The 24872-nt window shown below is 54.0% G+C and overlaps 11 protein-coding genes across 11 annotated transcripts; 3 read left to right on the forward strand and 8 right to left on the reverse strand.

Moving 5' to 3' along the window:
* Window positions 1-154: 154 nt before the first annotated feature.
* J4E87_001236 (uncharacterized protein) lies at window positions 155-626 on the forward strand (the record flags this gene model as incomplete). The annotated part of the gene is made up of 2 exons (XM_049372883.1): window positions 155-184; window positions 234-626. The coding sequence occupies 2 exons, from the start codon at window positions 155-157 to the stop codon at window positions 624-626; spliced, it is 423 nt and encodes a 140-aa protein (XP_049237541.1).
* Window positions 627-892: 266 nt separating this feature from the next.
* J4E87_001237 (uncharacterized protein) lies at window positions 893-1649 on the reverse strand (the record flags this gene model as incomplete). The annotated part of the gene is made up of 5 exons (XM_049372884.1): window positions 893-1065; window positions 1114-1200; window positions 1254-1333; window positions 1384-1494; window positions 1579-1649. 5 exons carry the CDS (start codon window positions 1647-1649, stop codon window positions 893-895), a joined length of 522 nt encoding a protein of 173 aa, XP_049237542.1.
* Window positions 1650-2233: 584 nt separating this feature from the next.
* Window positions 2234-4029, forward strand: J4E87_001238 (uncharacterized protein; the record flags this gene model as incomplete). Its single annotated transcript, XM_049372885.1, has 2 exons — window positions 2234-3834; window positions 3903-4029. 2 exons carry the CDS (start codon window positions 2234-2236, stop codon window positions 4027-4029), a joined length of 1728 nt encoding a protein of 575 aa, XP_049237543.1.
* Window positions 4030-5382: 1353 nt separating this feature from the next.
* J4E87_001239 (uncharacterized protein) lies at window positions 5383-9112 on the reverse strand (the record flags this gene model as incomplete). Its single annotated transcript, XM_049372886.1, has 6 exons — window positions 5383-5505; window positions 5568-5763; window positions 5816-6376; window positions 6426-6766; window positions 6951-7044; window positions 7230-9112. The coding sequence occupies 6 exons, from the start codon at window positions 9110-9112 to the stop codon at window positions 5383-5385; spliced, it is 3198 nt and encodes a 1065-aa protein (XP_049237544.1).
* Window positions 9113-10295: 1183 nt separating this feature from the next.
* On the reverse strand, window positions 10296-11871 carry J4E87_001240 (uncharacterized protein; the record flags this gene model as incomplete). The annotated part of the gene is made up of 4 exons (XM_049372887.1): window positions 10296-10525; window positions 10675-11580; window positions 11648-11731; window positions 11850-11871. 4 exons carry the CDS (start codon window positions 11869-11871, stop codon window positions 10296-10298), a joined length of 1242 nt encoding a protein of 413 aa, XP_049237545.1.
* Window positions 11872-12447: 576 nt separating this feature from the next.
* J4E87_001241 (uncharacterized protein) lies at window positions 12448-13350 on the reverse strand (the record flags this gene model as incomplete). Its single annotated transcript, XM_049372888.1, has 1 exon — window positions 12448-13350. One exon carries the CDS (start codon window positions 13348-13350, stop codon window positions 12448-12450), a length of 903 nt encoding a protein of 300 aa, XP_049237546.1.
* Window positions 13351-13885: 535 nt separating this feature from the next.
* Window positions 13886-16398, reverse strand: J4E87_001242 (uncharacterized protein; the record flags this gene model as incomplete). Its single annotated transcript, XM_049372889.1, has 2 exons — window positions 13886-14230; window positions 14278-16398. 2 exons carry the CDS (start codon window positions 16396-16398, stop codon window positions 13886-13888), a joined length of 2466 nt encoding a protein of 821 aa, XP_049237547.1.
* Window positions 16399-17505: 1107 nt separating this feature from the next.
* Window positions 17506-18734, reverse strand: VPS74 (Vacuolar protein sorting-associated protein 74; the record flags this gene model as incomplete). The annotated part of the gene is made up of 4 exons (XM_049372890.1): window positions 17506-17556; window positions 17618-18111; window positions 18168-18414; window positions 18474-18734. The coding sequence occupies 4 exons, from the start codon at window positions 18732-18734 to the stop codon at window positions 17506-17508; spliced, it is 1053 nt and encodes a 350-aa protein (XP_049237548.1).
* A 499-nt stretch (window positions 18735-19233) lies between these two features.
* On the reverse strand, window positions 19234-19886 carry J4E87_001244 (uncharacterized protein; the record flags this gene model as incomplete). The annotated part of the gene is made up of 5 exons (XM_049372891.1): window positions 19234-19313; window positions 19362-19410; window positions 19462-19542; window positions 19595-19612; window positions 19662-19886. 5 exons carry the CDS (start codon window positions 19884-19886, stop codon window positions 19234-19236), a joined length of 453 nt encoding a protein of 150 aa, XP_049237549.1.
* Window positions 19887-20299: 413 nt separating this feature from the next.
* On the forward strand, window positions 20300-21089 carry J4E87_001245 (uncharacterized protein; the record flags this gene model as incomplete). Its single annotated transcript, XM_049372892.1, has 3 exons — window positions 20300-20571; window positions 20642-20907; window positions 20959-21089. 3 exons carry the CDS (start codon window positions 20300-20302, stop codon window positions 21087-21089), a joined length of 669 nt encoding a protein of 222 aa, XP_049237550.1.
* Window positions 21090-21468: 379 nt separating this feature from the next.
* On the reverse strand, window positions 21469-23137 carry J4E87_001246 (uncharacterized protein; the record flags this gene model as incomplete). The annotated part of the gene is made up of 3 exons (XM_049372893.1): window positions 21469-22917; window positions 22971-23063; window positions 23120-23137. 3 exons carry the CDS (start codon window positions 23135-23137, stop codon window positions 21469-21471), a joined length of 1560 nt encoding a protein of 519 aa, XP_049237551.1.
* Between the last annotated feature and the right edge of the window lie 1735 nt (window positions 23138-24872).

The following is a 24872-nucleotide window of genomic DNA, read 5'->3' on the forward strand; positions in this document are numbered from 1 at the left end:
GGTCGAGGCGGTACGGTCGCAAAAAAGTTCGAGAAGTCGGAGTTTGGGTGAGAGAATCCCCGCGTCTCCGCTCCACACGGACGGCCGCGGGCATCCCACCATCCATGCAACCAACTACTACATGGCGCGCGCACGATAGCACCCGACTTTCACCATGGCGCGAGACCACCTAACCAACGAGGAGGTATGAGAAATCAATTAATGAAGCGCCTGTCCAAGGCTGACTGTTGCAGTTCTTCACACGGCTCGCCAATCTTTTCGAGTACACGCGCACCAAAGGCCACGGCAGCGTCTACCTAGTCCAGAAGCGCATGACATTCGGTACCGCTGCTACACCTCCTCCAGCCAGCAAGATCGCCGACGACCCATTATGGGACACACATCCTGACGAGCCATTACCTGTCCTGATTCGCGCACACAACAACGGGAGCGACAAGAAGGCAGGCACCGACAGAGAGGACATCCCCAAGATAATATTGAGCACGGTGGTGAAGCCAGACGACTTGGACGCATTCTACGCACGGTATGCCGAGGCGTGTAAGACAGGCATGAGTGGGCTGAAGAAGCGAGACAAGAAGAAGGCGAAGAAGACCAAGAAAAAGAAGAAGGGCGAGACCAAAGCATGAGGAACATCGGAAACTACGAAAGCATGAGACGCACAATAAACACGTCGTTGTTATAAAGCACCGATTGATTGATCTTGAGAGGTCACGCGGGTAGCATCGAGAGTATGTCGCTAGGGGAGAAGTGCTACTGGAAGAAGGCACAACAATGACTTGGACGAAGAGATCCTATCAAATCCGGCACCAGTGCGCGAAGACTCTCATGGAGTACAGTGCACCAGAAGATACCACTGAATCATATTCATTCTTCACAATCCCCACCATTACTCTCACAATGTCTCCGCCGTCTTCTTGAACATCTTTGTGCTCACAGGCAGTGGTTGCCCCATCCAGGTCGCTCTTTGAGTGTGGTCTCTCAACTCATCGTCGGTGTTTGGGTGAATCAGTGCAGACAATGGCCCCCTGTTGATCACGAGCCAGGGAACGAAAGCACCGAACTGCTCTACTAGTCGTCAGCATAGGCATAGAGGTGAGGTCTTTCGATACATACCGGGCGTGAAAATGTTGACCTCGAACATGGCGAGAGGATGGGGTCCAATAGGCCGGTCCCATACTCGGTAAATGCGCAATTCGGGGACTTCGTGTCGTATGAGCATCCTAGCATATTGAGTATATGGATATTGTCCTTACATTCGCGGCGTATCCGTTCCCACAGCTCGTTGGCGAACTTGACCTCCTCATTATCAGACTGGAGGAAGTAAATGTGGACGCTAGTTGCTGTCAAATACATAGATAACTGCATCTCAAATTTAAGACTTACTCGAAGCCTCCTCGAATTCCGTTGGTTATAGGAGCTACAAAGGACTTGTATGCTTCGCTTTTCTTCTCGGCTGGTGGGTTTGCATAGGATTTGCCATCTTCGGCCTTCTCACTTGAAAATGTTAGCCTGTGCTCCAAACAAATATGTGATCGTGGTCGCAAGGTATCACAGGTAAAGTGTCCAAGGGCAACATACTCCGGCAATGGCTCCATACCTTCGTAGCCCTTCAGAGGAGACGGATACGTGTAGAGATTTGGATCGGCCATGTTTCAAACTGAACGCTATCTTGATGTTTGAGTGCACTTCTCTTGTTTTATCGCGTAACTTTTATAATTGACAAAACAATCAACAATACGCAGCGGAGGTCTTCCGTTTGTCAGCGCGGAATTACAGCGGCCTTGGTTTGCAATGCCCCAATGCAGTCAGTCAGCCCATGTACCAAGTTACAGATGCACTCATACATATGGCGTGCATCATGTCAAATCGTTCTATCATGTGAGCTTGCGTGTTAAGTCCAGATTGTGATGTGAGACGAGTGAGCCGTCAAGTCGCACCAAAGCATTACGTTCAATCTGGGCAATGAGCGATCATTGGGAACACATCGTAAGCCGACGGGGAAAACGAGTCTAGTATACAGCTCTCTATCAATGGGAAACGCATTGATATGACTCTTCACCGACAGATAAGGAGGCGGCGCAGGAACTATAAGTCCTTATCGATACATGTCGCGCTTCACATAGGCGTGCACGGAGCCTTGGAGGGGTGAGTCAAGCACCCCGCGGCCACCCAATATATTTCGGAGCGCAACAACCACCCATTGACCACCCCACGATACCCCAATCCCGCAACCATGGCTGAAGCCACCTACTACATCGACGAAGACGTCGGTCACGACACCCCAGAGCAAACTGGCGACGAATCGCTACCCTACAAATCACTCGGATACGCTGTCCTCACCCGCGGCGAGACAGCCAAGTTCCTCACCCGCAAGAGTGTCACTGGCGAGATTGCAGAGGGCGCCGACGCGACATCGAGGTTAGAATGGAAAGATGCCGCCAAGTCGGCCATGAAGAAGGCCGTCAACTACGCCAAGACGCAGAAGAAGAAGCAGGAGAAGGACCAACAATTGCTTGCGCAGCGCATGAAGGAGGAGCACGACCGCAACAAGGTGCTGGATGAGGCTAAGAAGATTGTCATAGAAGAGGACAAGAGCCTGCCAGCGCCCATCAAGATCAAGCTCGACGACACCGACGCGAAGAAGATTACACTGGGAGATGGCAAGGACACAAAGGGCACACGTGTACGCGTCTTTGGTCGTGTACATCGTGAGCGGAGACAAAAGGATGTCATGTTCGTTACCTTAAGAGACGGCTACGGTCAGATGCAAGTCATCTTCACTGGAAACCTCGCAAAGACCTACGACGCCCTCACCTTGACCCGCGAGACCAGCATGGAGATTTTCGGAGAGCTGAGGAAGATCCCAGAGGGCGCACACGCACCCAACAACCGCGAACTGCACGTCGACTACTACAAGATCCACGATGGATGGAAGGCGGCCGGTGGTGACGATGCCATCACCAACAGAGTATCAAAAGACACTGAGCACGCGACACTGCTTGACCTGCGACATCTCACTCTCCGCGGAGAGACAGCCTCCAAGGTCATGATCGTCCGTGATGCCGTCGAGTTTGCCTTCAACCAAGTCTACAAGGAGATGCGTTTACGCAAAGTCAGCCCGCCCGCGCTCGTTCAGACGCAGGTCGAAGGCGGCGCCACGCTCTTCAAATTCGGCTACTACAACGAAGAAGCCTACCTCACACAGTCCTCCCAGCTCTACCTCGAGACCTGCCTTCCATCTATGGGCGACGTCTACTGTATCGAGAAGTCTTTCCGCGCCGAGAAGTCGCTCACGCGCCGCCATCTAGCAGAGTACACGCACGTCGAAGCCGAACTCGACTACATCAACTTCGACGACCTACTCAACCACCTGGAAGAAGTCATGTGCCGCGTCCTTGAAGTCACAATGGCCGACCCTGTCGTCAAGCAATACATCATGGACCTCAACCCAGAGTTTCAACTCCCGGAGCGACCGTTCAAGCGCATGAAGTACCAAGACGCCATTGACTGGCTTGTCGAGCACGAAATTCCCAACGAAGACGGCGAGCCGCACAAGTTCGGTGACGATATCGCTGAGGCTGCTGAGCGTCGTATGACGGATATCATCAACAGGCCCATCTTTTTGACCCACTTCCCCACAGAGATCAAGGCCTTCTACATGCTCAAAGACAAGGACGATGCGCGGGTAACCGAGAGCGTCGACTGCTTGATGCCGGGTGTTGGAGAGATTGTTGGAGGTAGCATGAGGATGGACAACTACGATGAGTTGATGGGTGCGTTTGCGCGTGAAGGTATCGATCCTGCGGCGTACTACTGGTACACCGACCAGAGGAAGTAAGTTATTTACCCACCCACTAATGCACCCATCCATGAGTTCATGATCCGCTAACACAGCCCTTTAGATACGGTTCCTCACCCCACGGCGGTTACGGACTCGGTCTCGAGCGCTTCCTCGCCTGGCTCTGCAAGCAGCACACCGTCCGCGACTGCTGCCTGTACCCCCGCTACTTCGGCCGCTGCAAGCCTTGAGCAAAGAACCCGACGTCCCCCTTCCACGCATCTGTGCCCCAAAGCTCTCGTCCTGCAGAACGAGATGAACTATGAGTTGAACTGATTCGTGCGACGTGGTTTCACGAGAGCCAGGCTCCCGCTTGTGCCAGCACACATGGCCTCCATTGTCTTGTCTTGTCGCATTAGACTAAGACGAATGGGACTGAGTCGTAGATGAAATCATATCCAATCAACATGTTCCCATGCGCCCCCGCCTTGTTTGTGTTTTGTTTTTCTCCGGTCAAAGACTCTGTGTTGCAGCCTCATTGATGTATACACACGAAGTAGGGTCGATAAGCCATCAGCAGTTGCCCTGAGTCTTAGTTCGCTGCTTATCGTGCAACTGTGTGCGACGTGTCTAACATAGTGAACCCGGTAAATCCCCCAGTTGATCCGCAAAGTCTCCTGCTCTTCTTCATTGATTCTCACGAAAGTGAGTCGCATGTTCACATTCACGTCAATTTCATTTGTGCGGAGGCACAAGAAAGATCATAGACACAGCATCCACCCAGTTCATAGACCGACTAAAACTACATGTCTTCCTAAGATACCGCATCCAGATACCCTCCCCTCCCTTCCCGTTTCGAAACCAGTATACAAGCTTCGCAAGTATACTAGTTAAAGTGAAACCGGTCAAACCCGCAAACAGCGGAGGGGTGGGAGAAAGAAAGTTTAACACTTTGGCTCACGCGTTCAGCTTCCCTCCCTCCCCCAGAAGAACGCCGAAGACAAGGACGATAAAACGAAAAAAAGCTCCTCACCAAGAGCTCAAAATGTACAAAGTAGTACCCCGTATGAAACTCCTCGCTATGCAGTTGTGTGGTACAGCGAAAGAAAAGCGTCCCTGGCAAAAGCGCGCAGGGACTTGGCAGTAGATAGCTGTCCGTACCGGCAAACAAAGACGTATGGGTGGGGGAACGAGCGAGCGCTGAATTCGCGCATCGTGTGCAAAACAGGTGATCCGCCGGAAACAAGGTACGGGGAATGGGGCAGAGAGAGCTTTTTTTCAAAAAAGAGAGCAAGAATCGTTGACGTGTCGGGCAAGGACCGTGCCGCGCGTCCGTTAGCGAACAAGTGTCATGTTCGAGTACGGAAGTTGAGCGGGTTGGCTGAGCTGACGGCTGAGCATTCCCAACGACTTCGCCACGGACAGCCTAGGAACTATGCACTACATTGACGACAATGTTTTAGAATAGTATGGCGGAGTTGGAGTCTTTGGGGTTGAGTGCATGAGGAGTGTTGTGGGGGGCCCAGATGGGTCCAGGTTGCGCGGTGGCGTCACGACAACCAGGCTAAATGTTTAGGTTCAGATCCGGTGTGCTTGAGCAGGAATCAAGCTCCAAGTCGACGCTGAATGAGCTGCTGCAGCATCTTCAACTGCGCGCGCTCGTCATCAGTGGGCGGTGGTGGGTCTGCGTTGGACATGGCGGTGATGACGGCCGGGGGAGCTTCGGACTGTTTCACGTGGATTAGCGCCGAGGATCAAAACAAGGCCGGTGGGCCACAGGTTGTCTTACAGTGAGACCGAGGATGAGCGCTTGAACTGTGCCCTCACCCAGGTTCATCTCTGGCGTCTTGTTTGCCAGCTGTGCCAGAGATAGTGCTGCTTGCTGCTGCTGGAAGTTGTGCGCAAGGAAATTTTGCATGGACGCTCTGCGCTGCGATGCAGCTTCTGCGGACTTGCGGGCTTCGGCCTTCTTGACTACACGGCCACTGCGATGTGTTAGTGACTAGTTTAATGAGCTGCTGATGTGACTTTGTATACCTCTTAACCTTGCTGACGAAGTCAAGGATGACTCCCTTCTCCGGAACACGGAAGACCTTGGAGTTGACATCCTTGGGATCGTTGTCACCAAACACATAATTGCCTTCGCCATCAGTATCGTCGTCAGGATCGTTAGTGATATCGATCAAGCCATTGTTGCGCATGCCACGTGAAAAGGTGGGCTCGACATATTCGGGTTGCTTGCGTACTCGCACTCTGCGTGGCACCCGAGTTACCGGCGCGGCATCGGCCATTTCAGAATCCCCATCTTTCGAACTCAGGTCGTTCTGCAGCAATAAACCGCTGCGAAGGTCATGCTCGATATGTCGGGGACACCTCCAGGCATCCCGCTGCGATGCCTCAAGGCTGATGTGTGGTGGGTTAGCGAGAGGCGGGTCGACGCAGTCCAAGTGCCAGTACGCGTGACAAAAGTCACACTTCAGCATTTGACGCTTGTGGCCGCTCGACACTCCGCACTGCGTGCATAAAATGACTTTGTGATCAACATCAATAAGTCTGGTGTATTCGGGCTTCTGGTAGCCATAGCCACTGTTCTTCGCTCTGTTGTGATGTTAGTGCCAAATCACGCGACAGAACGCGTCACACTTACAGTGGAAACTTCTTGACCTCCTCAAAATACGAGCCGTCGGGACGTGCAGAAACGCCCTCGAAGTTATTTTGAATATCAGAAGGTAGAGCAAACGCGCGGGGATTTGTGCGCTCAAGCTTGCTGAAGAGGGGACCCAGGCTAGGATACGACTCTGCGGCATCGTCGGATGCAGCGAACTTCGTGTTGCACTCATAACAGTAGAACGCTCCATCTGGAACCTCTGTTCGCGGCGGATCGCAGCAGAGAAGGTGAAAGACGCGTGGACAGTTTTCGCAGCACACAAACTCGCCTGCGCCTCTACACGCAGAGCAGAAGTCGTCGCTCTCTGACTGTGGCGAGTTCTGACATTCTGTTAGAGGTGAAGAAAGGACAGAAAGTGGAGGAGAATATGGAAATTTGAGCGGCGTGATGTCTGTAGTGAGCAACATTGATGTTGGGGATGAAAAAGAGAAATTGTTGTTGATGAGTTGTGTGGTGGAAGAGGAATGGTGTGGTTGGATGCTTCGGGAATCCAGTGGCACTTACCGGGTCATTGTCATCAGGCCCCAACTGTCTCGAACCGCCACCACCAGTAAAGGCTACACCAGCAATAGGTCCTGCGTCTCGGTTTTTGACCGGCCTATACGTGTAACAGTTAGCCTTGTAATGATTTGATGACATGTACGGAATGTACGATGCAAACACGTGCAAACACGTAGAGCTTGCTCAGTCGACGCTTACAGCCCTGTGCTGAACCGGGTACATGCATCGACCAACGCCGAGAAATTGACAAGGATGCTGAAAAAATGAGCTGAGAATACTTACGATCGTTTTGTCCTGGCGCCCTGCCCGTTGGTGAGCTTGACCCGCTTAGGTGCCGGCCCCACTGCTGGCGTTGAAGGACGCGACGACATGGCAGGCTCAAACTGAGGTGAGGAGAAGCGCGACGGATCCTCTCGCAGGCGCTTGGTTCCATGATTTGGAACTCGTCCGGCGCGTCGTGGTTGATCAGAATCAACTGGTGGTCCCACGGCGATTTGAGAGTCGGTCAGAGACTCAGTCTCAAGAATCTCGTCATCAAAGCGAACATCTGAGACGGGAGGAGGGAACTGCTCGAACTTGCGAATAGGCTGCTGGTCCACCATAGCTTTTCGCATCTCATAGATTCGGTCATCTTCCGCTTGCTGTTCTGCGGTCGGTGGCTGTTGCTTGTAGGCATGCTTCCCGAACAGCTTCCCGGCATTTCCTTTCATCTTCTTGGCAGCACGCGCAGCCGCAATATTCTTTCCCTTCTTCGGTGGCACGACAGGTGCAGGTGCAGCAGCTTTGCCGTTTACCTGTACAGGCTCTGGAGGGCCTTTCTGGACGATCTCCTCATTGACGTCCGACAGCTCAGAATCGCTCCCACCGGTATCCGGTGTCCTCGCTGCTGGAGTGGGTGCTCCGGTCGACAATCCTCCCTCAACATTCATGGCAGAATCTCGGGCCTGAGTTCCGTTGGTAGCGGTGCGTTTTCTGGGCGACTTGGACGGCTGTCTCGGCGTTGACTCATTTGAGGTATCCGCAGTGGCTGGAAGAGCGGGTGCGCTGCTGAATGGGTGAGGTGCTTGACCGGAATTTTGGTCAAGAGCTGATTGCAATGCTTTATGCGAAAAGCTTGTAGCTGAATTAGTAGAGTCCATGAACTTTCGATCTTGGTAGTCGTTGACGGCGGAGGCAGAGTCATCAGGAACAATTTCACTACTAGCCCTAGGAGACGGCTGCTGACTGAAGAATGAAGCTCCGTGATTCATCGCGGATTGCTGGTCAAAGCGCCCGTTCTTGCCCAAACCCATCCTCGCCTTTTCCTCTTGCTTGAACTGCTTGATGAACCTGCGAAATCGGACCATCTGCGCATTGGTGCTGTTTCTTTGAATAACCGATTCGATCGCGTCTGCCAAGTTGGAATCGATTTTGCTCTGCTCGTAGGCGCGCCTCAAGGCAATACCCACGTAACGCTTGCCCGAGTTGCTATTGGCTTTGGAGATCGCATCGTTGACCGCAATCTGAATGCGCTGAGTTGCAGCCTCAACTGGCTCCGACATGGAGACTGCCTGTACTGCCGGACTCGCGGAAACCGAGGCGCTCTTGGTGTGACCGATTTTCATTGTGGGTGTCTTGCCGTTGATAGGTGTCTTGCTCTGCACTGGGGTCTTGCCCCTGACGGGAGTTTTCGACACCTTCACTTTCTTCTTCGGTTTTGTCGCGGGCTCGTAGTCGTCGTCCTCGTCGTCTTCCAGGATAGGGAAGGCGGCCTGCATCTCTTCCTCCTCCTGCCGCTCCGAGTCGTCAGGCTCGAGCTCAGGAGCTGGAGTGACCTCTGGCGTCGACCCAACCTCGTCACCACCGAAACCCAAGCTCTTGCCCAATAGCGAATTTCGGGCAGCCGGCCCGTCGAGAGCGCGCGCGCGCTGCTTGTCCTTGGCCTTTGGAGGGACACCGAGGGGGGCCATATTCTCCAAGACGCCGTGCCGCGCAAACCCGTGCTCTTCGAAAGATGGGGCCAGAGTTTGCGGTTGGGGTTCAGTCCACTCGGTAATTGAACGCTGCTTCTTCTCGTTGACGTGCTCGCTCGGGGTGCCGGTGGGTGAGGCGTAGGGCGTGGTGCTGGACCTTTGTTGCGATTTGAAGTCGCGCGACTCCCGGAGAGACTTGCGGAGGGCCGGCATGGCGAAACTACAGTTTGGTCAGCGCGCTATAATAATCACGAAGACGGTTAGACTTACTTCACGTGTTGTCCGAGAATTTACACGCCGCAATGCCGTGCCCGTCGTTGTGGGTCGGTAGTGCAGGAATGAGAGTCGCTGAAGGTTGTTCGAGGGTGCCCTGGACGCTTGGACGGACCTTCTTATTATGTCAGCCCCCTACGCATGCGCAAACATCGCCATGTCTTACTGTCGTCAGGAATGAGATATATGAATAGCCGGAAGCTTCTTCGATTGTCGGATTATTTTTTCAGTTCTGACAAAGGCGGGGTGCGGTGTTGGTGCAACGATACCAAAGAATCCACGATCTCTTGTCCGCTTTTTCCCTGACGTGCCCAAGTTCACCTTCACCAATCGCCACTTGCGGATCTGTCGTACAATACGTGGGCGCGCGCCTGAATAGAGATGATATTATTGACATTGTTCCTGACTTCACTTCGATAAATCTCTATAGCACAATCCTGTCTTTGCATGATCTACTCAGGGGTAAATTCTGTTCCATGCTTTACCTCACTCTACACCATGCTTGGCTATACGCGCAGAGCACCATAGCTTTCGTGTGCCGTAGCGAACAACATAGCCATGGATCTCTTGTAGCTTCTCTCCATTTGCCATGTTCGGCGTTTGGGGGGGACAATAACATGACGGGTGGACAAGATAAACCGAAGACAAGAACAATGACGCGAAGCCGCCCAACATCCGCTCCGCCCTTCACCATAGATACATCGAAAACAAAAAGCCGCTTCTGCATTGACAGCCATTGATGGCGCGTCCACGGTCGCTTAAACATAAGGGAAATAAAGTTGTGTTCGTCTGTCAAAGACTCCCCAGACCACCTGGTACGATCTCAGTCCGTGAGCCGTCCGTAACTCCTTGAATGCGCGCGTGTTAGCTATCAGATCCTACATTACTCAATATCACGTAAGAAGCGAAAAATGCTGGCCGGTAAATAGGTGTCTGTTTTTTTTGGATTGTTATCGCTTCTACTTGATCAAGTGCATGAGCACAAGACAAAGCACATCAGACCTGGGTCTTTTGCCGATTTTCTTTCCGATCCTGCCGTTTTCTGCAGTCACCAAAAAGGTCCGTGTCATCCAGGCTCATAGTCGAGAGGCGGGTATGGCGTCAAGGTCTCCGCAAGCTGCGTCTACTCCTCGTCGTCACTTTCCTCCTCTTCGGCAGGAGCAGCACCGCCGTCAGCGGCCTTCTTGGCGGGCTTCTTCTTCTTCTTCTTGTTCTTCTTTGTCGAAGTCTTTCCAATGGGCTGTTCGAGAATCTTGAGGATCTCCTCGTCCTCAATCTTCTTGTCAGACTTGTACTTGGAGGTGTCGATGGCAGCGGGTTGAGCCAGACGCTGCATGCCGTTCTTGGTGATCGCTGTTAAAATGTTAGCTACTGAAGCAGGTTTCATAATCCTTCGCAATCAAGCGAACGAGGGTGGAAATATGGAGATCGAGCAATCGACCACATCGGCCAATATCGGGCATCTCCGTGCACAGACAGAGCAGGGGAATCCTCGGACTTACCAACAGTGCTGAACAACCTAGCTACGGGCTGGTTGTCCTTGTCAACGACAACTTCGTACTGGCGGAGCACACCCGTGCGGACACATTCGACAACACCAACCTTGGCAGCCTTCTCGTCCTCAAGCTGGCGCAGACTGAAGGGGAAAGTGCCGAACTTCTTGACAACCTCAGACAACAGGCTTCGCGAGGTAGGGCGCTTGAGCTGGTAGGTGGTGGCTGTACGTCGGTGCAGAGTGGTCCTGTTGCTGTTGCTCTTGACCTTGCCGCTTCCGAGACTGACACCCATCTCAACACCCCACACTTCGCCGACCTCAGGGAGACCCTCTCCTCTGACACCCTCGCCGGGCGCAAGAATGATCTTCTTCTTGGACTCGATCTCGTTGTGGTCGAATTGCCAGATAGTGGTGCTCTCGACGAGGTTGCAACCGTACGCCTTGACAACCTTCTCAAGCATGTTGGTCATTTGGCTCTGAGTGTAGGCCTTCTTTGACGCAGCCTTCTTTTGCTCCTCCTCGTCGCCGTGGGGAACCAAGCCTGGCGGTACCATCAACCTCAGCAGAAGCTCGTTCGCGTAGTGTGTAGCCAAAATGAGATCTGCCTCCCGTCCGGTGACCTCGTCGGCAGCTCCGACAATGACATTGTCGCAAACGATCGCGCAGAAGCCATCGATCTGGGCACCGAGCTGGATCTTGACGACCTCTCCCTCCTTCAGTGTCACTGCGGCTTCCTCGGCATCGGTCTTGAGTGGTGTGTACGGGGTGATGTAGGCGCTCGGCGAGATGGTGGTGCAGTGTCCAATGCCCTTGAGGACCTTCTTGCCCTTGTAGACCTTGGCGACCTCCTCGTCTAGGAGCTTGTCACCGCGCTCACAGAGCTCGACAATGCTGGCATCAGCGGCGATCCATCCTGGACTGGTCAGTTTGTGTTCGTGTTTACGCGCGGGAAACGAGCGCAGGTGTGGGGAGCGTCGTACCGGAGACCTCTTTGAGGACCTTCTGGGAGATGTCGGCGGCGACCTTGTACTTGGTGATAGTATCTGGGTTCGCCAGAGTGTAGTCTGCAATATGGGTTAGCTTCTGCGACTCATTGCCAGCACAAAACTGAGGTCGAAGCTCTTTTCGTCTGAATAGCTTCTCATGTCGATGGCATTAATAGCGAGCAAGGATCGAGCTTACCGACAGCTGCTGTTTCGGCCATCTTGAGTATAGTTGAGTGTGGGAAGATGGTCTAGGAGCTAGAATTGGAGTGGTGCGCGAGGTCGTTCCTGTGTTCAGACCAGCCCCTCAGTGGGGTGCTTTCGAGCTTTCGCTTAGCCAGAGCCCAATGACGATGATCGCCTGCCAACGTCACACTCGACCTGCTTTGCTTGTTCCTGAACTAATTACCTTGCGTAAGGAAACTGGACTTGTGGTCATTTGAGTTACATTTTCGAGCTCGTATTTGTGGCCTGAGTTGGCATTTCCATGATTGCAGTGCAACTTCACTGCGGTTACGCAGCTATATGTATGCCACGCTGCTGACAGCTCCGACAGCGTGCCATCAGCTGCCAGACATTTCATGACATCGAACATAGTGTTCCTGGCAAATAACCACATCCATGCTGGTGAACTCGTACCATACCATTCCCACTCTTAGGGTGTACTTCGCATACCCACAGAATATTTACAGAGCAAGCACAAATTTCTGCAAACCTATGGATCTTTCATCGATACAGAATCGCATTCATGATATAAGATCAAAGTGTCATCCCCACAGACATCTCCCTCTCCCTCTCTAAACCTGCAAAATCCCATCCACAACCACCGCCCGATGATCACTAGCATAAACCCCATCTTCAAACCGATTCGGCAACACACTATACCCCTCAACACCCCAATCTCCCTCTCCCCTCGGTCCCACAAACACAAAGTCAATCAGCGCCTTGTCCACATCATCGAAAGCCGTATGCGTATTCTCATCACCATACAGCCACTTAGCCTGCTCCTTTGTATCTTGCAGGAGAGACGACGCGTTATTCAGCATCATGTACGCATCATCAGTAATCTCAGAGTTGAGGTCGCCAGCCAGGAAGAAAGGCAAACCAGTAGACGAGTAGTTTGACGCCGGGGAAGCGATATCCGCAGCAATTCCTTCGATAATCTTCGCAGATTCGCGGCGCGAGATGGCGCCCGAGTTGTCGAAATGCGTTGACATGGCTACTATTTCCTTCTTGCTTGTCATGTGCTTGAACGTGCCGATGGTCACGATGCGAACCGAGCCTGCGTCCCAGCCTTTCTTTCCAATGGCGCCGTCTTCGTTTAGCCAGACGGTCTTCCAGGTCACAAGTTCCCAGACGGCTGGGCGGTAGATGACGGGGCTATATTCGCCTTCGGTTTTGCCGTCGTCGCGGCCGACGCCGATGTAAGCCCATTCGTTGCCGAGGCCCGCCATGATGTCGACGATTTGCTCGTTGAGCACTTCTTGTAGACAGATGAAGGCTTCGGGGTTGTGGAGAGTGTTGTAGTGCAGCTCGTTGAGGATCAGTTGTTTCCGTGTTGACCAGGGCTTCTCGCCTGCGGCGGGTGGATCGGCGGCATAACGGATGTTGTGGGTTAAGATTCGGATTGGGAGAGTAGCAGCTTGTGCTTTCATAATGCAGGCAAGCAGGGTGGTGACAAGAAGCGCTGCGTTGAGCATCATGACGACAGGCTACTAGGTAGGCATTACCGGAACCGAACACGTGACGGAGTGAAGCGGGGACGATGTTCTCTCTGGCAACGACTGCGAAGAAGGCTTGCGGTAAGGAGATGAATAGAGGCCTTCACAGTATCGAGAGATGGCACTTGCACGGCCTTGATATGAACAACTGTAATTGACGCCTACCTACATCGCTGCGTCGAAGACTACCAACCCTACTTATACTTTACAAACGACACCAGCAACTAAGAGAAGAAGGAAGGTACTCAAAATAGTGCCGCATAATGACGAAGGCTTCAAACTATGCCAACCCTCCGTGCTATAATCCAAGAGGGGCCCAAATTTCCGAGTTGTAGCCGACAAATGAGAACGCCGATAGACAAGCACGTTGTCCGCATGCGCAACTCCACGTGATCCGCTGTTTTTACACGGGCTTCTATACCCTGGATGCGCTTGCCAATATGAAAAACGACCCCGCTATGCTTATCTGAATATCATTTCCTGTTTGCGCAGACAGGCAATCTGAATGCTAAGCCTACAATGGCTGACCAGTCCGTTTGCGCACGTTCTCCATGTGTACGCGGTTCTTCAGATGTAATTCAAAATTATTGACGGTCTGTTCGGGCCCAGCGTTGTAAAGCTTTCCTGGGCAGTCTATGCATCGAATTCGCGGGAGGAAATACGCCTTGTGGTTCGCTGGCAGAGGAGCGGTTGGAGACAGTGTATCTAGCTTGACTTGTCTGGACACCATCTCGCCAGTCTTCGGGTCCTCGTGGCGCTCGTTCATGACTGCGTAGCGCATGGTAGATTCGAAGAGCTCCCCGGGATTCTTATCACGTAGGTCTTGGAGCGCTTTCTGGAGCCATGGGGGAGTAGGAGGCTGTTATGGGTCAGATATGACTACATGGAAGCAAGGAGACATCTTACATGTTGTGAAGCGGCGGGCGTCGGCCAAGGAGCTTCCAATGAGCCATCCGGCTTATAGTTCCATTGCTTGTTCGGTGTCGTTGGTGTGGGTGTGGAAGGTGGCCTCGGCGAAGCTTCAACGGATGTCGGTACTGTCGGTGTGGAGCGGGAAGGCATGGCGGGTGACGGTGGAGGAGGCATCGAGTTTGCGGTAGGCGTACCCCGCGTTGGTGGTTGCGAGAGTGTCATCATGGGAGTTCCAGCGGGCTTTACGAAAGCTCTTGGATTCCTTACCCATTCCCTGAACTTTGCGGGCGTTATGCGGAGTTTGACTATTAGTGACGTGGGTTCAGATACGCTCTCTTCCCGCGCTTCATACCGTAGGGACCTCGACGCCCTTGGCTCGTGATGGGGTGTTTGGATATTCGAGACTTCGGGAGTTGCTGATCTTCCAATGGCGGATCGCATCGCAGCTTGAGCAGCAGTAGCAGCTCCGCGCATACCACGGGTACGAGCAGTGCCTCCAGTCATCAATTGAGCAGGTGCGGGAGACTCCATGACTGAATCATCACTATCTGAGTCGTCTGAGCTGCCATCAGCACCGCGACGACGGCCTTCTCTGGCTTTGCGCGTGGCCTTGAAGAGTTGACTGTCCTCAATCGTTTCCGCAGCGCCAGGCAGCACTGATGAAACGACCAACGTCCGAACAGTCCGTTGGCGGTCTTTGAGGTCTGGCAGGGCAGGACCACCGCGTCTGTTGACAGAACGCTTCTGGCGTCGCTGTTCGCGCATGATTGAAAGTTCGGCTCGCTCCAGGTCCGCATTGCTGAGTTCGTAAAGGTAGGGTTGGTAGTCCTTTGTTGACTGCATCGGGCGGAATACGGAGGGGAGTGGAGATGCCAGGAAGTTGTCTTGTATGTCTGTATCCTCGACTGGTCGCCCGTCGAAGGGATGTCCTGTGATGTAAAGACTTTTTGTAAACATCTGGCACTGCTCTCTTATGGAATGTGCGATTGCGGTTGTGAACTCTCCGGATAGTGACAAGTCGGCGGCCATCTGTCTCGCAAACTCCTCAGGCGCATTCAGAGGGTTGTTGATCTCCCACTCGAACTGGTCTACGAGGGTGTGCTGGCCAATGGTAATGTTCAGTTTGATCAATATCCGCATCTCGTCGTTCTTGTATGCCGAGTATGGCTGATGTGGATCCAGTGGCTCGTCGTCGAAGAAGGCGTGGGGGTAGTAGTCTTGTACCTGCTCGTGAATTTCGCGATCGATTTGCTGCATTACGTTCTGGCGCAGTTCGGGCGGTATTTGGAAGTCTTCGACGAGGGTTTGAGCGAAGAGCACGGGGTTGGTAACGCGGTCGTGGAGGTTCCAGGTAAAGGTATCGCGAAGCTTCAGTCTATCCAATTCGATATCCAAGCGCACAGGAACAAGCTCCTCAATCTGGTCTGCTTGCTGGAGCCCCTTCTCTTTCGAAACCTTGAGCTGCGGTGCGAGTCGACGGCCAGCGCGCTTGGCATTCTCAGGGTATAGCAGCTTGGTTTGCGGTAGGGCGCGCGGGTCTCTGGGGTCGGGAGGTATCTCGGTCAGGCCGTTGCCGTAGCCAGCGTAGCCATATCCAAAGATGGCGCCGGGGTTCTGACGTCGGACCGGATATACTTCGTCGCGGTAGAAATGGCGCAGGTCGTTGAGTTCGCCATACACCTTCTCGGAATGTTTGTTGCGCTCGTACTTGTTTACGCTATCCAAGAGGTCGCGCTCGATGTAGCGGTTGAGGAGATGCGTCTGCGAGGCTGTGGGTTTCGCGCCGTCGTCGTGGGAAGGCGTGTGCGATGACTTGCGGGTGCCCGAACGCGATCGCTTTCTGCTGGGCGACGCGCCGTTGATGGCTTCGGGTTGCGCGGGCGATGCCATGTCGCCTTGCGCGCCGGCGAGGTTCAGACCAGAGGCGGCCATGACGGCCTTGGCTTTCTGCTTGCCGTCTCGGATCGCGTTGTTGTCGTTGGACGCGCCGTCGGGTCCATTGATGCTGGTCGGGGCGTTGGCGGGCTGGACAGCACCTTCACTGTTGATGCCGTTGGTGGACGCGCCGTGGGCGGGATCGAGGGACTGAGAGTCGGCTAGCGGCGGGGAGGGCATCGCGTAGGAACTGTGGATGCGCGCAGCAGGAGCGACCTGCGTGTTGCTGCCCTGGTTAGAGCCGAGGCATGGAGGCTGGAAAGAGTGATGGAGGCTCGAGTGGGTCAATGGGCGTCCCAAGCGGTCGCGCCTGCCAGAAGAAGGGGGCGGACGTGCGATGCGATGGCGACAGCAACACCCGCGCCGCCATCTCCAGAAAGCGCATGCATCGCGCTGCGATCACGCGAATAAATAGCAGCAATAGAAAAAACACATACCTTTGGGAGCATGCAATTTGCGCGTCGTCACAGGTCACAGGGCTGGGCTGGGCCTCTGTTTGGCTGTCCAGGGAAAGAAGTGCCGATCGGGTAGTCAAGCGCGCAGCAGCCCGTCTGTAAGCCTTTCACAGGCGAGAGTATTGGCAGGAAACCTAAATCGGCGAAACACCTGCTGCGGTACCTTGGGCGGGGTCGCGGCCGTGGATAAGCTCGGAATGATGTGTTGTGTGTCAGGCAGAGGCATTGATGGATTTGCGCCTCGCTCCCACTTCCCGCCGCTTGCGAGCGCCGAGCCAGCCAGCCCATGACCACACTGAAGCTCGTCGGCACGCACCCACGCACCCAGCGTCTCTGCCCGGCGTGGTTCTATTTACTGAAGCAGAGGCCATGCTCTGCCGACTGTTCCACATAATTACACCTGCACTCCATCGTCTCCACGCAGCCCATCACGTGTGACGCCATGACGAATGCTAGCGCCTACCTAGACCGGTAAGCTCAGAGGAAAAGCCACTCGTGTAATGCAGTGGACCTTGTTCGTTATCGAATAAAGGTTGTATTTTATGGAAAGACCCGCCTAGTAGAAGAAGATAAGAAGCGTCTGGTAGTACACCTCGTCACCGCACTCTGACGCCCTCGCCTCCAGATCCATCCTAGTTGCATCAATGCTAGAAACTGACAATACCTAAACATTTCCATCCAGTCCCGGCCCGGACACGCCGCCGCTTACAAGTTCGCCGGCTATATGCGTCTGCTTTGCTTGCGATAGATACTCAAACGTGCAGGTTCGCTGCTGAGACGTGCGCTCCCCTGTTGCTCAGTAATATCGCGGCTCTCGTTGTATTCCCTCCGCTCAAAGCAGTGAGTCAAGTCGAGTGAATACACTCAAGCATGCTGCGACAACCTACGGTAAAATAGTCAGCGCTCTGTCATGTTGAAGGAAAACAAAACAGCGATTGACTTACCTCAAGCTGGAGCTCCTTATCCTTGGAACCGTTAACTTCGTCCGTGATGAGCTGACCCAAGTTTGCGCCCACACCCTGCGAGCCACCCTGCCTCTTTGCAAACGGCCACTGCGAATATTCTGCCAGCAGCTCGTCCACTTGAGCAAAAGCCCGTTCCCGCGCTTCGTGACCCAGCGTTGTCAGGGCATTCTCGAGGACGTTGGCGGCATAGGCGGCGCAGACCATGGTGATTGTTCGGAGCACTCTGAATTCCAACTCCTCGGGGAGGAATTGGCTGCCGGGGAGGACGACGGTGCGGTTGGTGAGGACGTTCCGGACTCTGCGTCGAATCTCCTCCTTTGCGCCTCCGTCTGCGACGGGATGTGTAGCCATGTCGAACAGGAGGAAGTTCTTCTTCTCGGTGCGCAGGATGCCCTTGTCGACGAGGCCTTTGCATAGTCGTTCGCGTACTTGTTTTAGTTGGTAGCCAATCTTCATGAGGTTCCACGTCTCTCCTGTGTGTGTAGTTAGTACCGAGCACCAGCCTTGGGATTGCGCGCCGCAGACGTACCGCTCATGAGGTCGATCCACGAGTTGACGCTCATCTTCTCGCTCGACTTCATCATCTTGAGGGCCTCGTCCAGCAGAACCTCTCCGGTCAACGTGTCGTCAATAACCTCGATGACCCGGTCTGCGAGGGGGAACCGTCGCCGATTCGAGTCCTTTTGCATGCTCACGCGGCCTCGGAAGGCCAATTCTATGACAATGCAGCCTCGCAATGCATACGAGATGTTGTCGTTCCAGAACGACAGGTATCCCTATTCTCACTCATCAGCCTGCTGCCCCCTAGCCCACCAGCGCCCTGCCGTGTACACACCTGTTTGTCCTTCAGCCCCATGAGGATGATTTCCTCCATGAGCGTCAGCTTGGGCTGTTTGCTCCTCTCTGCATTTTCGCTGATGTCCCGGGGGTCGAATGCGATCTTGTGGCCATTCTCGGAGCTTTCGTAGGAGGTTTCGGGGGTGCGGTCGTCGTTGCGCTTGGGTGCTGGCGAGCTGACCCGGCTGCTCTCGTCCTCGCCGTTGCCGGCAGCGCCGCCGCCTCCTCTCCGGCGCGTCAGACCAGAGCTAGAAGCCATCAGGTGTGGTTGTGGAACGGGAGGGGGGTCTTGTTGAAATTATGCGTGATGCTCCTCAACGGGCGCAGGGATGAGGGCGCTTGGGCTGCGCATGCGCGGTGCCGGACTATGTGGGACTTTCGGTGAGTGCGATGTAGGAGAGGGTAGCGGGCACGGCGATGTAAAGAATAAGGGGTATCGCAAGGCGCCTGTGTGAGTTACGCGTTGGGGGTTGATTCTCGTGCCACATCAATCAGCGGACAGGGTGTCGGTCTCGGATGTGCCAAGATTAGTTACGCACGCTTCGGAGATCAAGTAAACAGGCGTCCAGCAACACAATAGCCAAAGCACTGGGAGGTGGATAGCGTCAATTCTATCAGAAGTACACGGTGCCGACCCAGGCGACTGTTTTACACGGGGGCATATATATAGCGATGCCGGTAGGACCGACTCTCAATTCCACATCCATCATCTCCAATCCAGCGCGGCTCTCCAATATAATTTAGTGAGCTGCGATGTGTTAGTTTGGGGCAACTTCGGGATTTTCGAGTTGCGACTCACCATCGGGCTGGGCCATGATGTAGTCCACTGCTTGCTTGACTGTGATATCATCAGTATGTATGTCTCCGACCCTGCATCTGAACGTACCGCTGTGGATGGCATCGGCCTCCTTGTCGGGGATCTCAATGCTGAATTCCTGCCTCACTGTCAGATTTGCCTTCCGTGTATCGTACGCGGACCGACTAACCTCCTCAATCGCCATGACCACCTCTACGGTATCCAGACTGTCGAGACCGAGGTCGTTGTGGAAGTGCGATTCGGCGTTCAGCTGCAAAATGTAAGCCTTTGTCTCCAATCCCTCACGCGCGGTTGGTAGCTACCTTGGAGGCATCGGTGACCTGCTTCTGCGTTAGCCACTTTCTAAAATTCCCGTCGCATAACCATTACCTTGTCGAAGTTCTTCAAAAGGTCCATTATCCTGCCGGTGACCTCATCTTTTGACAGACCGGCGCTCGCGGCGTAGCATCGTACGGCCTGGAAGTATACGGAGGGGTTCATTTGCTTTGGCTGGACGAAGGAGCTTCGCGCAACGGGGCGAGCCATTGCGGCCTGGCATCGTGGGGCAGCGCGGACGGCGGACCGGGCGGACCTGAGGAGTGCTGTTCGGAACATGGTGGACGGTTTAGGAGGGTGTCGTGCGAGGTAGCAAGGTCGGTGGTGGGTGTGATGTTGATGCTCGACTAGAACTTCAGACTAAAGTTACATTACGTTAGTCAGCCGTCAAGAGCATTTCCGTACGGGTGAACAGGCGCACCTTGTATTATCGCAACAGGTAACACGGATATCCGAGAAAGACTTGGAAATCATTCATATACCCTGCTACATCACCTGAGTCAAATTTCTGACCTCGGAGTTGCCTCCCACCGTTGTTGCCGTCATTGGACTTGTCGGCCAATCGCAGCCTCCGCGTTACAAGCGACGACCTCAAGTTTCGAGCTTGACGACAACCTCCATATCCGCCAGCAACCCCCCAACCCGCCAGCGACCCCACCACGCTCACAATGGCCAGCGCAAAGCCATTGACAATGTTGGCACGCAGCCGCCCAGCTGCCACGCTGCTCCGGTCACCACAGTTCGCGTCTGGACGCCTCCCCTCGCCCGCCACCGTCGCCTTCTTCTCTACCACCCTATCCCGAGCCGCCACCCCAGCAGGACCCCCGCCGCCAGGCTTCCGGTTACCCAAGCCCAAGCGATGGGATGAAGGAGAAGGTGCATTGGACCGCGCCGGCAAGTACTTCTTGCTCATGGAGATGTTCCGCGGCATGTATGTGTCGCTGGAGCAGTTTTTCCGCCCACCGTGAGTACCCCAATCAGCAGACTGTTCGTCTGCCACTTGGTCGCAATGCGGTAATCTGACGTTTCTGAAGATACACCATCTTCTACCCATTCGAGAAGGGCCCTATTTCGCCCCGCTTCCGAGGCGAACACGCCCTGCGACGGTACCCTACTGGTGAGGAGCGTTGCATTGCTTGCAAGCTATGCGAGGCCATCTGCCCTGCGCAAGCCATCACAATCGAGGCCGAAGAGCGCATGGACGGTAGCAGGAGGACCACACGTTATGATATCGACATGACCAAGTGCATCTACTGTGGTCTCTGCCAGGAGAGCTGCCCAGTCGATGCCATTGTTGAGGGTATGTCGACACGTTGCCTGAGTACGCGGATCAAGTGCTAATATGATATAGGACCCAATGCCGAGTATGCGACTGAGACCCGCGAGGAGCTACTTTACAACAAGGAGAAGTTGCTAGCAAACGGAGACAAGTGGGAGCCCGAGATTGCCGCAGCTGCTCGTGCGGATGCGCCTTACAGATAATGGACGCGAGCGATTTGGAATTACTGTACATATAAGGAGCGGTTGCGTCTGACACAGCCAGTCAGATTTCTTTTGTCAATGCATCAGTAAACAATACCAAGCTCACTGAGTCCATGTTCAAAAGGACACTGAGAAACATGGAAATGACGGACGTGCTATTGTGATAAAGTCTAACTAGATGCATTACTGTTGATTTGCAAGACAGCATTGGCATTGAACAAACATTCTCGAGAGAAGACAACCTAATATTCAAGATCATAATACTCCTAACGCTCATACGATGCCTGCCATGATATGGTATCAAACGCCAAATGCCTGCCTATAGTATGCATGCCGCCACCCTTTCCTTTTATATACCTTGATCCGCCCAGCCTCATGATCATCTCGCCTTGAATGTTCCCTCAAAGCCCGGTCGCTTGACCTTCTTGCCAGGCTTCTTGACCTTCTTTTTGCCCTTTTGACCCTTGTCGTCCTTGCGCTTCTTGAGGTTCTCCTCCCTCTTCTTCTGCCTCGCGGCCTTTCCTTGGTCGACGTTCGTGAGCCTCTCCTTCCACTCTTGCTTGCTCTTGTCCTTTTGTTTTTGTTGACGCTTCAAGCTCTTCTTCAGAAGGTTGACGTCGTCGAACACCTTCTCGCCCTGTGCTCTCTTCTTGGCCGCTAGCCATAGATCCTTCTCTTGAATATCCTTGCGCTTGTCCTCGTCGAAGGCGTTAATGCGAGCCTGTTTCTTTTGCGCAGCCTCTAGTGCTGTCTTCGCATCTGACTTGCCCTTCTTCTTCTTGGAGTCGAGGAATCCAGAGAGATTGCTCTCGAGCTGCTGGCCGTCCCATGCAATCTTGCCGAAGTTGAAGTTGCGCTCAGTCTCCGGCGACCTCGCCGGGAATACAGAAGGTGAGCCCGAACCGCCTCTTATACGTGCGAGCTGCTCCTCTGCTTGCTGTCGTGCCTCATCCTCTTTCGCATCCTGACGCATGGCCTTCTTCGCGGCCTTCTTTTCGGCTTCCTTCTTCCTGCGCGCCTCGATCAACTCTGCTCGGTTGCGTGCAGGGCGTCCATCTGGGCCGTCGGCCTTTCGCGCCGCGCGCATTGCCTCTAGTTTCGCGTTCAACCGAGCGCGGAAATCCTCATGTTTTTGCGGATCGATCGTGTATGGCTTCTTAGCCTTCTTCTGTGGCGCTTCTTCACCGGACTGGGGTAGTGAAGAATTTGACGAAGCGGCGGAGGCGACGGAGGCTGTGGAGGAGTTGGAATTGGCAGTAGTGGAGGGAGCAGTAGACTGACCCTCTTCGACGAGACCGGAGACGTCCAAGGCCTCTATGCGTTCGTCTGGATGTTCGAGTTCGTCTGCAGACGCGTCGTCTTCTTCGTCTTCGTCTTCATCCTCGTCATCGTCCTTTTCAGGCTTTTCGGCGGCGAGACCTTGGAACTGCGTTGGTAGCGCTTTCTTCGCTTCCAGCTTTTGCTTGTTCTTGGCCTGCTTCTCCTTCCTCTTTTCTCTCCGCTTCTCTGCTTTCGCCGCGTGCTTGGCCTCGGCCTTGGACAGAGTGACTTCTTCGGTCTCTTCGGCTTCTGGCTCAGCAGGCTGTGTCTTTTGCTTCTTTGCCTTGCTCTTGATGCCCTCAAGAGGCTTCTCCTTTGTGATGTCCATGTCAAGGTCGGACGACTCGGGCTCGGAAACCTCCTCACCCTCCAATTCACGCTTCCGTTTTAGCGCGTTCTCGTCCATGACGTCTTTGGCGCTCTTATGGGAGGCAGGATCCAGCTTCGCTCGCTTGGCTGCTTGTCGTTCTTCAAGAGTCTGCTTCTTGCCTTTCTTTTGCCATTGCGTCTGCGAACTTCATGTCAGCATAAGGTGGATGCCTAAGGTGAAAAGATGCATACGCTGGTGATGCTCTCATCCTTGCCATAGTAGTCTTTGGCGGGTATCAGAGACATGAGTCCCTCGAAGGCACGAGCATGGCTCTTTAGACGCTCCTGCAGCTCTCAGTTAGCGGCGAGAGCGAGCGACAGGAGGCGGGCCCGGTGCATACCTCGAGATTGTCGCCCATTGCGAGGACAATAGACACAGGATCCTTTTCGTAATGTGATATGCCCTGGTTCAGACGGGTAGAGGGCGTAGAGTTGGCGGGGCGAGCGTGTCGTGTGCGGGTCGCGAAAATCGAGGTCAAAACGAAAGCCAAGATTTCGAGCAGACTTTCAGCGCTAGGGCCCTTCCAAGATCAGACCCACCCGCCAATAGACCCTCGCCGCCCCAGCCACCGACCATTCAGGCTTAACGCGAAGCAGACTCGCGTGCTCTTTCACCAGCATCAGCCTCGCTGCCGGCAAGGTGCCGCGAGTCCATGGATGATGCGCGTCTGTCAGATCCGCTTGCCTCTCGCGCTTCACAACGATAGGCCAAGACAATTCATTTGTTGTACATGATAGTCGGTGGAGACGCGTACGCACAGCCACCCAAGCCCAAGCACAACCTCGCCGTCGTCGCCTTGTATATATCCTAGGCAACGCCCTGCTGGCAATCACCTGACAACTCCATATACTCAGCGCTATCTCACATATCAAAACTGCTAACACCTTCGCTCTAATGGCCACGCCGATCATCGAAGCCAGGTCTCTTTCATCGCTTACCGCTCTTGCCTCAAATCCACCAGCTTACCCAAGGAATCCTACTCATGAGAGGCATGACCCGCTAGTACTGTACATCGCCCGTGTTCCTGGCAGCAGAGGTACGGCTGTCAACATGTCTTCTCCTACAGTAAACCTAACGTGCTTCAGATGTCTTCTTATCTCCGATGAAGCCGCGGGAAAAGGTGGTGACCGCAGAAGACATACAAAGCTCACTCTATTTCGTCCACGTTGAGCAACCAGAAGATGCTTACCTTGTCGACCCTCCTGGATTCCAGGATCCAGATTATGCGCAAGAGAGCCAACTGTCTTCTAATCCCGTCTCTGCGCCCATCGTCCCAAGGAAAGCAGTACCCGGCATAAACACAGCTCCCATACGGAAGCCCGTTCCTAGCCCTCTGGCGCCTATCAATAATTACTCCAACAACCAGAACACTGATGCAGGCAACTATGCGCGGAGATCTGCAATGCTCGCCCCAGAGTATAGCCACAGCCCACGACGCTCATTCGATGCAAGCCAGTACCAACAGGAAAACCGACGACCGACAGCTTCGCCACGTAGACGATCGGAGAACCCGTCACGCTCCAGTGCATCGCTCACCCTTATCCGGCGAGACCCCGCATCTGGAGCGCAATGGAATGTTGCTCGCATTGAGGATCCACCTGTCATAGATGTCTCGTCGACATTGAATGATCCTAGCATCAAGAAGAAGATGGGAGCACCGATTTATATCGAAGTCTTCAATCCTGGATACTCAAAATTTCTGCATTCCGACACTACTGACAAGCCCCCTTTAACAACACGGGACAGTGGCATGTCTATCCAGTCACGTAACGCAGGGTCAGAACAGCAGACGGGGGCTCATCTGTCTACGAACGAGAACGTGTTCCGTCGACGCATTTGGATGGAAGGATCGCAGCATATGGGCGGCTTTGGACATCGGAAGCTCAGTTCGTATGACTACGATACCGGACGTCCTGACTCAAGGGGGAGTTACCACGCGCATGCCAACTCTACGTCGAGAGACATGAGACCTTCTCCGACCCCTCCATTTGTGACTAGGCAAGACCAGTCATATGCTAGCATCCAGGTCTCGGATGGGCAAACCAGTTTTCGTGGTTATGTGTTCACAAGTCCGTGGAACGGACGATGCGAAT

This window comes from Alternaria ethzedia (assembly GCF_023757985.1).
Source record: "Alternaria ethzedia strain BMP 0044 chromosome Unknown scaffold_2, whole genome shotgun sequence".
NCBI classification, from domain to species: Eukaryota; Fungi; Ascomycota; class Dothideomycetes; order Pleosporales; family Pleosporaceae; genus Alternaria; species Alternaria ethzedia.